General features: G+C 38.0%; 1 protein-coding gene across 1 annotated transcript in view; it reads left to right on the top strand.

Annotated features, from left to right (window-relative positions):
• Window positions 1–1,046: 1,046 nt before the first annotated feature.
• Window positions 1,047–15,150, top strand: part of TRHR (thyrotropin releasing hormone receptor) — a 35,081-nt gene continuing 20,977 nt past the window's right edge. Inside the window, exons 1-2 of the mRNA XM_012443322.2 lie at window positions 1,047–1,344; window positions 1,893–2,769. Coding sequence (XP_012298745.2) covers window positions 1,981–2,769 — 789 coding nt within the window. The 5' untranslated portion in view covers window positions 1,047–1,344; window positions 1,893–1,980. The remainder of the gene's footprint in view (window positions 1,345–1,892; window positions 2,770–15,150) is intronic.

Consider the following 15,150-nt stretch of genomic DNA (forward strand, 5'->3'; position numbering starts at 1 on the left):
AGCCCAGAAGTTCAAGACCAACCTGGGTAAAATGGCAAAACCCAAAAACCACATCTCTACAAAAAATACAAAAATTAGCTGACCGTGGTGGTGTGTGCCTGTAGTCTCCGCTACATGGGAGGTTGAGGTGGTAGGATCACTTGAACCCGGGAATTCGAGGTTGCAGTGAGCTGTGATCATGCCACTGTACTCCAGTCTGGGTGACAGAGTGAGATCCTATCTTTAAAAAAAAAAAAAAAAACATAAAAAAGTATAGATTTACCCACTGGCTACTTCAGAGAAATAATAAAGCTGAATACTTTTCTTAAAAAGGTATATCTATACATTTTCATTTCAGAGTTGTGGTACCAGAGTGGCACTAGTCTAGATTTTTACTTGATGATTTTTCCCTCTAGAAATAAACTGAGACACAATATTGCCAAGTGGTTCATGTGATTGGAAATCCAGAGAATGGGTGAAGGGGAAAAGCACCCAGGGCCGATAGATTATATAAAGTCGCCAGAAACAAGAGTTCAAAAACAAACTTAACAGACTCTATGCAGGTTTAATTGATGTTTTTAGCTCAAAGAGGCTTTTGAAAAATAATTGTTATAAGCATCAGAAGATTGCAGCTGAAATGGTTTGAAATCAATTTTAACTCATTTTCCATTCACAAAATATGAGAGGAGGAAGCCAATTGTACTGATTCAGTTGAGAAACAGTGTAAGGGTTTTCATAGCAGAGAAAGAGGTTGATTTCAGCTTAGACAGATATTTCAAGCTTCAAGGGCCATGTCTAGACTGACAAGGATTTGCTACCCCCAAAGTCCTATCAAGCAAGGAGTGTAAATGTATTTCAGAGCAGCTCAGGTACTGGAGTTTCTGCAGAACTTAGACGATCAGCAACCACAAGATCAGCTGCTTCTGGACCCCTTGCTTATGATTTCAGCTTTCCAAAGTAAACACTGTATCATCAACACATTTAACAGTAAATCCTCCAAGAGCAGAAGACTCTGAATCAGTGAGGACTGACTGGCATTTGTGAGTGTGTGTGAATGTATGCGCGTGTGTGTCTCTGTGTGTGAGAGAGCGAGTGAGCGTGTATGTTCTCATTAGGGGACGATCTATGATTTGACAGCTCACTGCTGCTGCTCCTGCTGCTGCTTCTGCTTCTGCTGCGGCTGTATGGTCTGTCATTAGTTGAAAAGGGCTGTGAGGGTTTGGAGAAACTGCAGTTTTAAAAACTGAGCACTGCTAAGTGATCTCCCTGTCAAATAGAGTAGACGAGATTTTCTGCGAGATTAGAAACTTGGACCTATTACTACTTCATCTACCCAGAAAAGCAGGCAGCGCTACACAGGATAAGGTAAGAAAAGAAACTGTTCTCTCTTGAATATATGGGGCAGGGGGCATGGGGAAATGTCATCTCAAAGCCTTGCTATTTTATACCAAAGGCAGATCTTACCCTCGAAGAGCAAAAGAGGCAACAGCTAAATTTTAACAAGCTTAATTATTGAGCCTCTTGGCTTTTTCCTCTGGTATCTTTTTCTTCTTTATTATACTTTTGCCAAGCATCTGGGAGATTTGTTAGTATTTATTTTTCATTTAGCAGATACTGTTTAGTTTTTTTTTTCAATTGGGCACTGTTTCAAAACAGGAAGTTTTTTCTGTTTCTCTTTCCTTAAATATTTTTCTCCTTTAAGAGCGAACTTCTCCCTCTTAATATAAGCTGATCACAACAGTTATTCCATTCTACACTAGAGATGCAATAAAAGAAGTTTTAAGAAGTACATGTGAGCCTTCTTCTCATAGAAAAATGGGAAGTGAAAGGAGTGGAAGTGAGAGTTACTTGTGATTGGGACTTGATCAGAAATGATAACACTGTTAATAAATATGTACTATGACCCTTCACAGGGGGATGGAACTGCTGCAATGAAGGTGGGCACTGGAAAGAAGATGTTTTGAGAAGTCAGTGTTTCCGAGAAACTTTAACCCAAGAAAGATGGAAAACGAGACAGTCAGTGAACTGAACCAAACACAGCTTCAGCCACGAGCAGTGGTGGCCTTAGAATACCAGGTGGTCACCATCTTACTGGTGCTCATTATTTGTGGCCTGGGGATTGTGGGCAACATCATGGTAGTCCTCGTTGTCATGAGAACCAAGCACATGAGAACCCCCACAAACTGCTACCTGGTGAGCCTGGCAGTAGCCGATCTCATGGTCTTGGTGGCCGCAGGCCTTCCCAATATAACAGACAGTATCTATGGTTCCTGGGTCTATGGCTATGTTGGATGCCTCTGCATTACTTACCTCCAGTATTTGGGAATTAATGCATCCTCTTGTTCGATAACAGCCTTTACCATTGAGAGGTACATAGCAATCTGTCACCCCATCAAAGCCCAGTTTCTCTGCACGTTTTCCAGAGCCAAAAAGATTATCATCTTTGTTTGGGCATTCACATCTATTTACTGTATGCTCTGGTTCTTCTTGCTGGATCTCAATATTAGCACCTACAAAGATGCTATTGTGATATCCTGTGGCTACAAGATCTCCAGGAACTACTACTCACCTATTTACCTAATGGACTTTGGTGTCTTTTATGTTGTGCCAATGATCCTGGCTACCGTCCTCTATGGATTCATAGCTAGAATCCTTTTCTTAAATCCCATTCCTTCAGATCCTAAAGAAAACTCTAAGACATGGAAAAATGACTCAACCCACCAGAACACAAATTTGAATTTAAATACCTCTAATAGATGTTTCAACAGCACAGTATCTTCAAGGAAGCAGGTAAGCAAAACTGAAACTCCAAGTCAATAGAGAAAATGTGGGATAGAGTTCCTTGGAGATGGGATCAACTTTGCCTTGTTTAGCTGACGGTGAAACCAAAATACAATCATGCAAATGTTTCACAGTGTAAGCTTCTGCCTAACATATTAAATCCATCTCTAAAGCAACTGAAGATCTAAAAATAGATAGGGAAAATTTGATAGCACATCAGCAGGTATCAGTTCAGGTGCTATTAAGATACAAATAAATATAAACAGAAACTCTTGAAATTCACCTTTAGTATGTTTGTGCCTCTCTGGAAATGTTATTAAAATATTTGGACAATTTCTAGCTTCTGTAAGGAAGAATTCTATTGCATGGTAAAGAATTATCTTTAAAAATTCTATTGCACAACAAAGATTTGATAAAATAGTTTGAAAACAGGTTAAAAAAAAAAAAAAAGAAACTTTCTTTGCTATTCTACAGTTACTCACAATGGAGACATATACCTGAGAAGGTTCCTGGACTTATTTTTCGTAGTCTTAGTAGGGAAAGATTCTATCACCCTCTCCTCCAGTTCCCTACACAGTGTCCTAGCATGCAGAAACTGAAAATGCACTTTGCTCAGGAAATGTTCTAATAAAAGGGCCAACATCAAGCTCAATTTTTCATAAAGAATGAATTTTTTGAATCTGTTTTTCCTGATAAGCATACCTAAAAATTCCTTTATGCTTTCAGATCACCTGAATGCCCATATAATTAGTTGAATAATGGTTTTACCAGTGAACCAAGTGCAAAACTTTATTGCAGTATATATGATTTATAAAATGATATAGGAATAAAATGTTTTATATCATTTACACATTTATCTATATTTGTACAATTGTTCTAAGTTACTTATAAACTTAGCTTTAAATTTCTTTATTTGTTAAACATAATAAACAGATGATAAATATTTATTCTTACAGCTGAAAAAGAAAACTAAACTTGAAATCAACATGCTGATTCTTTTAAATGGGTTGAATTTTCTCATATTTTTCACAAAGAATATAGTTCTTTCTGTGTACATAGCTAGAAACTGAGTGTACTTTCTAAAAAGTATACATATGAATCATTCACACTATTACTTCATAAACTCTAGCTGATATATGCATTGTAACTGGACACAGTGAAATAAACTACTAAAAAATTTAAGTGTTTTAGATATACATGAAATGAATAATGAGCCATAACTTAAAGGAAATATATACTGCATTTTAAATGGTGCTGTGATATTTGGTTTGTGCAATATTTCTTATTAAAGTTAACTAGATAACAGAAGAGAAGACCTAAGCAACTATTGTCAGCTCAGGTTTCTTTAGCCTTGGATCTCGAAATGCTACTTAATACAAGGCTTATTTGGCCATTTAACACCCAAAACTTGATTAATGGAAATTTAGAGAGATCTACTGACTATCTTCCAAGACAAACGGTGATAAATATAAAAAGAAAGTGAAGAATATATACATCTCAATCAGACACCAAACATAGGTTAATGTCTGCAGCAAGGAAGGTCAAGGAGTAAATCCATTTATTAGATGCCAATTTGCATTCCTGTTATAAATTTTTAAAACTTGTCTTGTCTAATGTCCTTTCTTTCCATTACAGTCATTAGTACCTATCAGCATCAATAACATGTTTTAATTTGCTAATTATGTTACATGTTCACACTCTTATTTCAAAGCTATTACTGATAAGCTGTCTTTACAGAGGCTGTATGATAGGAGAAAAAGCCAAAGATTTGGCTCCAAACAACCTTGGGCTTAAATGCCAGGATTCCATTCAAACTCTATAACCTTGGATAAGCAGAACTCTGTGAGCCTTAGTTTTGTCATCTATGAAATGAGATAAATAGCAATATCTAGGATCACTGTAAGGTCCTGTGAAATACCTCATGAAAGATGAAGTGCAGTGATAATTAACACCTGAGTGTTAGCTAGGCTCCTTCCTAATTTTTAAAAATATATTGGTAACCGTAAGGGAACTACAGGTATTTCCTTAAAAATATACATTCACTGCTTTAACAAAGATTACTTGTTGAACAAAAGTGTATATGACATAGTAACTTCTTGAAGGAGTTTTTTTGTTTTTGTTTTTTTTTAATAATTAGAGTATTTGGAAATACATTCTGAGCATTTGGGGTTGTCACATCAACGCCACTGTCAGTTAACATCCAAGAATAAGGAATGAAGTTCCTTGTTACAAATACCCATAACACCCTAATTGAGAAACATGGGGTGACACATAAGCCAGCAGGAGTGTATTTAAGTAATGTGTCTTGTAATTCAATCCTGGTTGTAGATGGGATGGGAGTTCACAGCAAAGAAGGAAAATTACTGGGCTACAGGGATCAGAGAAGTCTTCATGGAGGAGGTGGCATTTGAGATAGTTCTGGAAGGATGAAGATAATTTGAAAAGTAAAAGTCAAGAAGGATGGTGTTCCATGCATAAAGGACAAGACACAGTGGCTGGAATGAGAATGGTATGGGTTTGGAGAGGGGCCAAGAAGGGGCACATAGAGTGGGACTTACAGAATGGAGTGACTTAGTTGTCTGAAATGAATGATGTATTTGGGGGAATATTAAAAAGCAAGACTGGATTGATAGAAGTCTGTGAGAGTGAAGGAAGAAAGAGAGACAGAGAAGGCTGTAGAGGATCCAGACAGTCAGGAAAGGAAAGGAATTTGAACTTAATGCAGAGGTAATAAAGAATGTGAGTGATGAGCAGGGAGCAGTGATGATGAAATGGTGTTTAGGGATGAGAAATCTGACAGCGTTGGGGGAGGCAGATTTGAAGAGAAAGAGATTGGTGGCAGAAAGACCACTTTGGAAGTTGTTAGTAGTGATACAGGTATGAGGCAGTAAGATTCTCTATCAGGATAGTTTAAAGTAAAGAGTAAACCAAAAAACATTTCAAAGAAAGAAAGGGCGTGATATGAACATATTAGAAAAGATGAAGAAAGGACAACTCAATATGGCACCAGGATTCTGAGTCTGGAAGAATGTGGTGCCCCTGATCACGGGAAATGAGAATGAGGAAGGGGAGCCAGTTTTGTACAAAATTAGTGACCTGCTTTTTTTTTAATTCCAAAATAGTTACTTTCTTAAATCTTTGAAAGGTTCAAACCTCCACCTTCTATAGCCAAAGGACTTTAATTTTAATATTTTCTCTTCATTTTTTTCTTTTAGGCAAGTTTAATTTACATTTTAATAAATACTTATCTGGGTCAGGTCTTTCTAACCAAGTTCTTAAATTCAAATGTGCATAGCCTAAAAGAGCTACATTTTAAAAGGAAGTCAAAGCACATTTATATACAAGGGGCAAATGGGAATTTTTTTCTTGGCTTATTTGTTTTTAACTTATAGTCTCTATGCAGAAAATCCAGCCCAGAATCTTTTCTTCTTTTATTCAGAGATTCAATTATATTTTAGGAAACCATCTAAATGTTGGGTAAATTCAGTAAGATAAATTACTCAGACTTATGGCTTGAAATTGTGTAAACCCAAAGGATTATCTGATTGACTAAATATATTGCTTTTATAGTTGGTTGTTTTAGTACAAAAGAGGCATGGTTTAAATTATCATATTTGTGACATTTCAGCTCTATCTACACAATGTCTAAAGAGTTCCTCAGTTCAGTCAATTCAGGTGTTTAACATTATGTAGATACAATATCTCTATCTTGACTGTATATTTCTATGTAATTGACTGGATTTCTGGCATTTTGAAATCACAGAAACACCTGAACATCTTAGTAAAATGTAATATCAATAAGTACATTCAATTCAAATATGTGCTTTCTAGAGGATGCAGAGATACGAAGAATATTTTATAGAGTTACAAAACAGCCTATGTTTTATTTTCAATGGAGTCACTCTAATAATTTTTCTTAATTCTTACAGAATAACTAATAGAGAAACCATGCAACATAGTCTTAATAGAAGCTCTAAGAGTAATGGTAGAATTTTTACTATGGAATTCACTTGACTCATCAAACCTTAAAAATATCAAACAGTCTTGGTTTCTGTCAAACTATTGAACACCTAGAAGAAATATTGGTAGCCCAAGAAACAAAAACAACTTTCATTTTTATTTGTTATTTTATATAGACATATATATTTATTTTAGATGGAGTCTCCCTCTGTCACCAGGCTAGAGTGCAGTGATGCAATCTCGGCTCACTGCAACCTCTGCCTCCCAGGTTCAAGGGTTTCCCTTGCCTCAGCCTGCTGAGTAGCTGGGATTACAGGCACGTGACACCACACCCAGCTAATTTTTGTATTTTTGGTAGAGACAGGGTTTCACCATGTTGGCCAGGATGGTCTCAATTTCCTGACTTTATGATCTGCCCGCCTCAGTCTCCCAAAGTCCTGGGATTACGGGCATGAGCCATCAAGCCCAACCTATTTACTTTTTAAAGAATACAAGTTTTAGGGTGTGAATGAATGTTTAATTAAATTAGAGAGGATATTGAACAGCCCTACTGCAAAATTTTACTTAATGTTGACTCAGCTCTAGCTTTAGAACTTTTGCTTTCTCCGAAACTCATTTAAAAAAAAAAAAAAAGCAGGCTGGGTGTGGTGGCTGGCTCATGCCTGTAATTCCAGCACTGGGAGGAGGCGAGTGGATCATCTGAGATCAGGAGTTCAAGGCCAGCCTGGGCAACATGGTGAAAGCCTGTGTCTACTAAAAATACAAAAAATTAGCTGGATGTGGTGGCGGGCACCTGTAATCCCAGCTACTCAGGAGGCTGAGGCAGGAGAATCACTTGAACCCATGAGAAGGAGGTTGCAGTGAGCCGAGATTGTACCATTGCACTCCAGCCTGGTCAACAAGAGCAAAATTCCATCTCAAAAAAAGTAAAGGAGACTAAGAACATAGTTACTGACCAGCTTTCACCTCTCTGGAACTTGGGGTATTAGTTTGCATTTTGAAAAATTCATGAGAGGGTATGTAAAACCTTTAATACACAAAGGAAAGGAGGCACAATGTTGGAATGTCAGGCAGTAGGGCTGGCATTTGGGAGCATAAAATCTCATAAATTGTAAACGTAAGCAACTTCCAGCTCTACCTACATCTAAGAGAACCTTTACTCAACAGACTCATTCTTCTCCCCAGGTAGCTTAATCAGTGATTAGCCTCACAGGGCAAATTAATGATATTAAACTCTTCAGCATTAGGCCTAGATTAGAGGTTTCCCAAGAGTACTGAGGCTACAGGCTCATCTTTCATTTTATTTTTTTCTTTTTTCATTTTTCAAAATTTTTAGAGATGGAGGCCTTACTCTGCCATGCAGGCTGCAGTGCAGTGGTGCCAATCATAGCTCACTGCAACCTCTTCCTCCTTGGTTCAAGCAATCCTCCTGCTTCAGTCTCCCAAGTAGCTGGGACTACAGGTGCACAGCACTGCACCCAGCTCATCTTTCATTTTTAATCGTTTTATTTATTCCAAGTGTCTGAGATCAACTATATACTTAGTAGTGTATATCTCTAAGTTCAGGAAGAAAGTGTATAATTTTGTGACAGCTCACAGCTAAGTGTGACATTTTATTTTTATTAAAGAATAGCCTTCTATTTTCTGATTCACATCTTGTACAAGAAAAAATTTTGTACATATCCTATAAATTAGCTAATTACCCCCAAAAGTTGTGTGTTTTGTGTGCTTTGGTTTAAATACACATCGTTTATTCCTAATTTGATATTTGCAGCTTTTATGCAAATATAAAACTAGAAATAAACAACGTGTATTTATGAATAATTGAGCCATAATTTCACTGGTAGAAAAAATAAATTTTTCTATATGCCTACAAAAGAGAAAGACCTATGCTCCTATAGAATTCAATCTGGTCACAGAAACATCATATACAAGAAACATTATAATATCAGCTAACCTTGAAGATGACAAACTACTTTATACTTCTTTATATAGCCTCTCATGAATTCTTCAAAATGTACACAGATACCCCAAGTTTCAGACAGGTGAAGGCTGATCAGTAACTGTTCTTAGCCTCATTTAAGTTTTTTAAAATGATTTGCAGAAAAAGCAAAAGTTATAATGCTCAAGCTGGGTCAGTGTTAAGCAAAATTTTGCAGTAGGTCATTCTTATTGAATATGTTCCCTAATTTAATTAAGCATTCATTCACATCCAAAAAGCCCCTAGCACTACCCTAGATGTAGAGGCTACAGGGATATATAAAGACAAACTCTTTATCTTCAAGGAGCTTAATATTGGCCATATACACAAATAATTCTGAGCATACCACTGCATTCTATGATGGAGAACATGGCATCAGTGAGAGGATAAGGAAATGGAGGAAGGCTTTTGGAGTACATAGTATTTAAACTGGACCTATAAAGATGGGATGAATCTCTACAAGCAGCACTAAAGTCAGAAAGAAAAGAAAGAAACTTCAGCAGAAACGGAGAAGCATATGGGAGAGGACTGGGCATGTTCAGGGAGAGAATAATCTGGTATTGTTGAAGCAGGCTATGGAAGGGGAGTGTCTAGAGAAGGAAGTCTGAGCCAGATTGTGGTTCCACTATGCCTAACTCTCGCCTCTCCTCCCCATCCTGTCCCTTGTCATTCTACATTCTTTCTTCTATGCCCATGCTTACAACAACTACCACTTGAGTCTTCAGTGTATAGCTTTATAAAAGACATTTCCTGACCCATACATACAATTGCCTTTTGGACATCACATAATTACATCAAATCCAATAGGTCTAAACCAAAACACATTATTTTGCCTTATCAACATCTACCTCTTTGTTTCTTTCCTATGTTAGATTCCTAAACCAGAAACCTGGGAGTCCTTCTAAGTGCCTTTTTCTCCTGTTATCCCCCCGCTCCCCATAGCTAAGCAATAGCCAAGTTCTAGTGGTTCCAGCTCATTATTCTCCTGCTGACCTACTTCTCCATTCACATTGCTGCTGCCCTGGTTCACCGCCTCTCACTGCCCTATTTCAGTGCACACCTTACCAGCCTCTCTGGCTCCCATGGCACTCTCTCTGAAATCATTCTGCACATTGCTCACTAAGGGATCTCTCTAACACAGAGAGACACTATCAGCATAATTTTTACAGTCCCAAGAGGCCTGGAATTTTAACTCCGCAGCACAACAAATAAGAGCTTGTCCCTTTCCCATGTTTCTGACTTCCTCTCATGTGGTTCTCCCAACTTGCACATTATGCTCCAGCAATTCTGAATTATTTGTAGTTCTCTGAACTTGCTGCATTCTCTCAGCTGGAACACCCTTCATCGGGCAAACTCCCAATTATCTTTCAAATCATAAATCAAATGATGCCCAGCCATCCCATCAAGCTTTCATAGAATTTCCCAGGTAGATTTATATAGCTACATTCTTAACTACTATGTTAGGTGTTCTTGCTGTGTTTCCACAGTACTTTGCATACACATGTGGTTTAGTAATTCTTGGTCCTTATAATTGTTGGCATGTCTTTTTACCTTCACTAACATCCCTAAGAATAGTGCTTTGTATTTCTGGTACCCTTAGCACTGCATCTGGCATAAAATAAGTTCTCAAAAATGTATACACTCAGTGGTGTGTAGCTGCCAAGGAGTACAGGCTTTGCAAGAGCAGGTGATTAGTCTCGCTCCCTAACTCCACATTCAGTGCCATCACACTGGTTCATTAAAATTGGTCATGCTTGAATTACTTACTCTACAAAATCAGCAAATATGACAAGCCATTATCCCCTCTTTTTTGGGGAGAGATGATTGCTAAATATTTATCAGCACACTTCTGTGTTTTTCTGAGAGAGAGATATATATATATGTATATATGATATGCAATTTTACAAATGTAGTAAATGAAAGTGTAAAACAATACATTCATACAGACTTAGGGTCTCAGTCAAGTCCAACACTCTATTTTGCTCCCTGAAAAGTTATATTTTCCATGTGACATATCCTTCTCTGATTTTAATTAAAATATCCTTGTATTTTATTAAATCCTTTTTGAATTCCTCAAATAACAAAAGTGCAACTAGACAGTATGATGGTGATTATATTAGTGAAGAAGATGTTTTAGGCAGATTTCCCCCTCCAAACAGGACAGGTTGATTTGGAAACACGGCACACTCAGACAATAATTCACTTCATTGTACAACAACCTGTTGGCTTTCCCATGAACCTTCAAATTCCCTCCACAATAAGAGAGCTACCTTGGATAGAAGGCATAAAGAGGCAGAGAAATGGCAGCCCAGGGAAGGAAAACAAAATAAACAGAGGTATAAAGATGAGAAGGAATCCATGTAAGTACCCCTATGTGACTAATTTTCCTTAAACAGTTTGCACACATCATCTTCTGTAAAAAGAAAATATATCCAATCTTCTCTGAGGGCTTTCAACACCCTTCAAAATATGACCCTTTCATCACTTTTCTGTCTTTGTTCATCCATTTTCTCTTCAATTCAATAAACATTTATTGAGCACCAATGTTAAGCCAGGAGCTGTCTAAAGAACCAATAGTAGTTACTCTTTTCTGGAACATTCAGTAAAATATGAAAGGTTGACATTAAAACACAAGGTTAAGCTGTGCAGCATATAGAAGTGACAAGAAAGTGGTGCTTATTGTGTGTAAGGTTGAAGAGCAAGCCCCCAGTGGAATACGAGTCACTCTCAACACTTGAATGATGAATAGGCATTCACCAGGCCAACGTGAAATACAAGAAGACCTTCCAACCAGCAGAAGTAGTCAATGAGGCCAGAAAAACCAAGCCCAAGATAACCATCAACACCTGCCTTCTCAGTTTTCCCTTCATGCAATTGAGCAATGCCAGAGAATATCACATTCTACAGACAGCAGCATCCTCACCCTTGGAGTTTCCATTCCAAATGGGCCCTCAGGGATTTCTGTCTATCCATATGCAGAACCATAATCAATTTCTTCTTTTTATTTCTTAAATGGCTATTTCAAAATTCCTTACTATCCTCATGTCATTATACATGGAGTTCTTTTCTTTGAAATTTTTCCCACATCCAATATCTCCCTTCTATTGTTAGGACCACAGTTCCAGTCCCATTGTGTCCTCTCTGCACTGTAGGCAAGGAGGCCGATCTCCGTCTCCTGCCTTGCCACATGTGCAGAAGCCTCCTACCAATCCCTTGCCTTTTTTTTCCTTTGAGACACTCTTGTTCTGTCACTCAGACTAGGGTACAGTGGCTTGATCTCAGCTCACTTCAGCCTCAACTTCCCAGGCTCAAGCAATCTTCCCACGTCAGCCTTGTGAATAGCTGAGACTACAGGCGTACGCCACCATGCCCGGCTAATTTCGTTCATTTTTGTATAAACATGATGTCTCACTATGTTGCCCAGGCTGGCTCAAACTCCTGGGCTCAAGGGATCCTTCTACCTTGCCTTCCCGACGTGCTAGGATTACAGCCATTGGCCATCGCATCCCCCCACCCCCACCCTGTCTCTTGATTGCCCACTTCCAGTTCTTCTCCCAGGGTACTGCTAGAATCATCTAAAATGCAAACTTGATACCATCACTGTACTGCCTGAAATCCTTCAATCTTCCCATTTCCTATATGTTAAAATCCCAAGTCACTATCTTGGCATACTAGGACATTTATGATTTGCTCCCTGCTTTACTTTCCCAAACTCATTGGGCCCTCTGTCTCCCAACATACCCTCATATAGGCAGTTTCCTTCACTGTTACACTCTCTCATGCCTGCCAGCGAGCAAACAGATTCCTCCAGTCTTGAACGTTCGGTAGCCACTTATTTGACCTGTTTCTTTCTATCCTTTCTGTGGTAGGTCACCTCTTGGAGCAGGCTTTCCTGACCACCACTGGCAGGGTTTAGTGTTTCTCCCTTCCCTTAGCAATACTTTGTGCTTTCATCTGTACAGCTCACTATTTTGCTGTTAATCATTTGTTCAAATGCCTCTTTTTTTTTTAATTGTACTTTAGGTTCTGTGGTACATGTGCAGATCATGTAGGATTGTTGTATAGGTACATATATGACAAGGTAGTTTGCTGCCTCCATCCCCCTGTCACCTACAACTGGCATTTCTCCCCATGTCTTTCTTTCAGCTGATTGCGCATCCCACAATGGCAGAAACGTGATCACATTTATTTTTGTGTTCATGGAGCCTCCATGGTGACTAGGGACATATTGATAAATGATTAAACTAGTAAAGCCTGGGTATACAGGATAAGAAAATGGAATAATCAAATATGACTCTAAAGATGTTTTTCAGGAAACAGAAAATGGTAGAATTATTGAAAGAAATGGTAAGGGAGAAATATTAAATGGAGAGAGATTAAGAGGAGGAGTTTTATGTAGGAGGTGGAAATAGGGGATTGGAAGTGAGTGGTCAGGATCAGGTAAAGTGGATTTGTAAATCATTATAATTATGGAAAGAAGGTGTGATGGGGGTTGAATTTAACTGAAGAACAGACTGACAAAAACTGAGGTACAGAAGAATGTTTACAATTAGGCTAATATGGGATAGGAGAACTTAGCTAGAAATAAAAGAACCTGTTTTCTCCTCTTGGACATGGCTAGAGGGCCAAAGACATGTTTTAGTGGATTCTCCCACTTGGGAGGAAAATTAAAGAAAGAAAAATGAGTCATGGAGCAAGAGAAGATGCAGTTAAAAGAATAAGTGGATTTATCTACTAGAAGTCATAGTCTTGCCACTGGAGTCAAACATAACACTTGAGAGCTGCATGGAAATACATGAGAAGAACTTGAATAAATTTAAAGCTAAATTAGCTCTGAGAATTAAACAAGGCCAAATACATATGCACGTGAATTAGGATGCATAATGTGAAACACTTGACAGCCATATTCAGTTGAAATAAAAATAGATAACATTTCAAAAAAGAAAACACTGCAACCTTTCATAAACAACACTGGTGACTTTTGGCTATAACCCTTGGATAGATTGCTCTGAACATAATTATATAGTAGCTGCAAGAAAGTAAAGCATCCTATGCCTCTCCATTTTGGGCCTTTGTTGTTTGAGTTTTATGAGGATTTATGACTGTGGGAAAACTCAGCATATTTTCTGTGGGCAGCAGCTCTTAGCTTAGAAAATAAGGAAGTGGCTCAGTGAGAGAGGTAGCACCATTGTGAGAAGAAGAAAGAACAGAGGCAGGGTGAATGCAGAGCACTCCATGAATTTTTAAAGATCATTTTTGTATAGTTAACTGATTCAAGCCCCTAGCAATGTGCAGAACTGACACCCTGCCACGTTTCCTCTGATAGGAGCTTGGCTTTGTGACTAATTTTACCTGACAAACATTTGAAAGATTATGCACACATAAAATTCAGTAGGGAAGGGTAGGAGAAAATAATTCACTGGTAGATTTTCTGTTTTACCAGGAAAAATAGGAATAGGCTCAGATTCAGAGTACATTTACAGGAGAAATATTTAACTAGAGATTATAAGGGGCTAGGATGGACCTCCAGGGATTTCTTTAGGAATCAGTTGGAAATCTGTCTAAATAAGTAAAAGCAATAGAATCAATATGTTGGTATAAAGCAACTGCAGTGCACAGGAGAGGTGCTATCCTGGAATTAAGCATGGTCTGGTTTTGAATTCCAAAATAATAATTCTATGTTTACAGTCCCTTCCAGCATGTTATATTGTATGGGACAGGAAAATGGTGAAAGTAAGGAGAAGATAGATTCAGACATATTTGCATCTCCTCACCTATGATTTAATTGAAAACATACTAAATGTCACGAACTTTATTAGTCACCAGGATACAAAAATGATTAAAACAAAGCTTATGCTCACAAAAAAGTTCACAGTCTAATAGAGGAGATAGAATAGTAAACTGATAAAGTTATAAAGAAATAAATGTTATCATAGTGAAAACACAGATTAATGGCACCTGATCTACATGGCTTGGGAAGAGGTGGGCACAAGAAAGGTTTTTTGGAAATGAGGACTTTTAAGCTGAGCCTTGTGGGTTCATAGACATTTTGTAGGTGAAGGGAAGTAAGATGGTTTATATACTAGGAACTACACAGGTGAGGACCAGAAATCTAGAAATAACACAATCAGTCTAGAAAATGGCAAATAGCTCCTTAAGTCTAGGCAACAGAAGATGACACTAGTGAGGTACACAGAGATCAGGAAATAAGACCTTTACTTCATATATGGAGGATTTGGATGAGCTTCTAAAGGCTATGGAAAGACACTGGGAGATTACAAGGCAAAGAGTGTTATGATCAGAGCTAAGCTTGAGGAAGACCATCTGTCTTCTATGTGGCCAAATAATTGGACCAAAGTCAAGGCCATTAGTTAGGAGAGGACTGCAACAATGTGGGTAAGATATGAATCAATCTGCAAAGGCCTAACATGATAAGGTAAATAGCATTG

Source organism: Aotus nancymaae, unplaced genomic scaffold (assembly GCF_030222135.1).
Source record: "Aotus nancymaae isolate 86718 unplaced genomic scaffold, 86718_ANA_hifiasm-v0.15.2.pri h1tg000036l, whole genome shotgun sequence".
NCBI classification, from domain to species: domain Eukaryota; kingdom Metazoa; phylum Chordata; class Mammalia; order Primates; family Aotidae; genus Aotus; species Aotus nancymaae.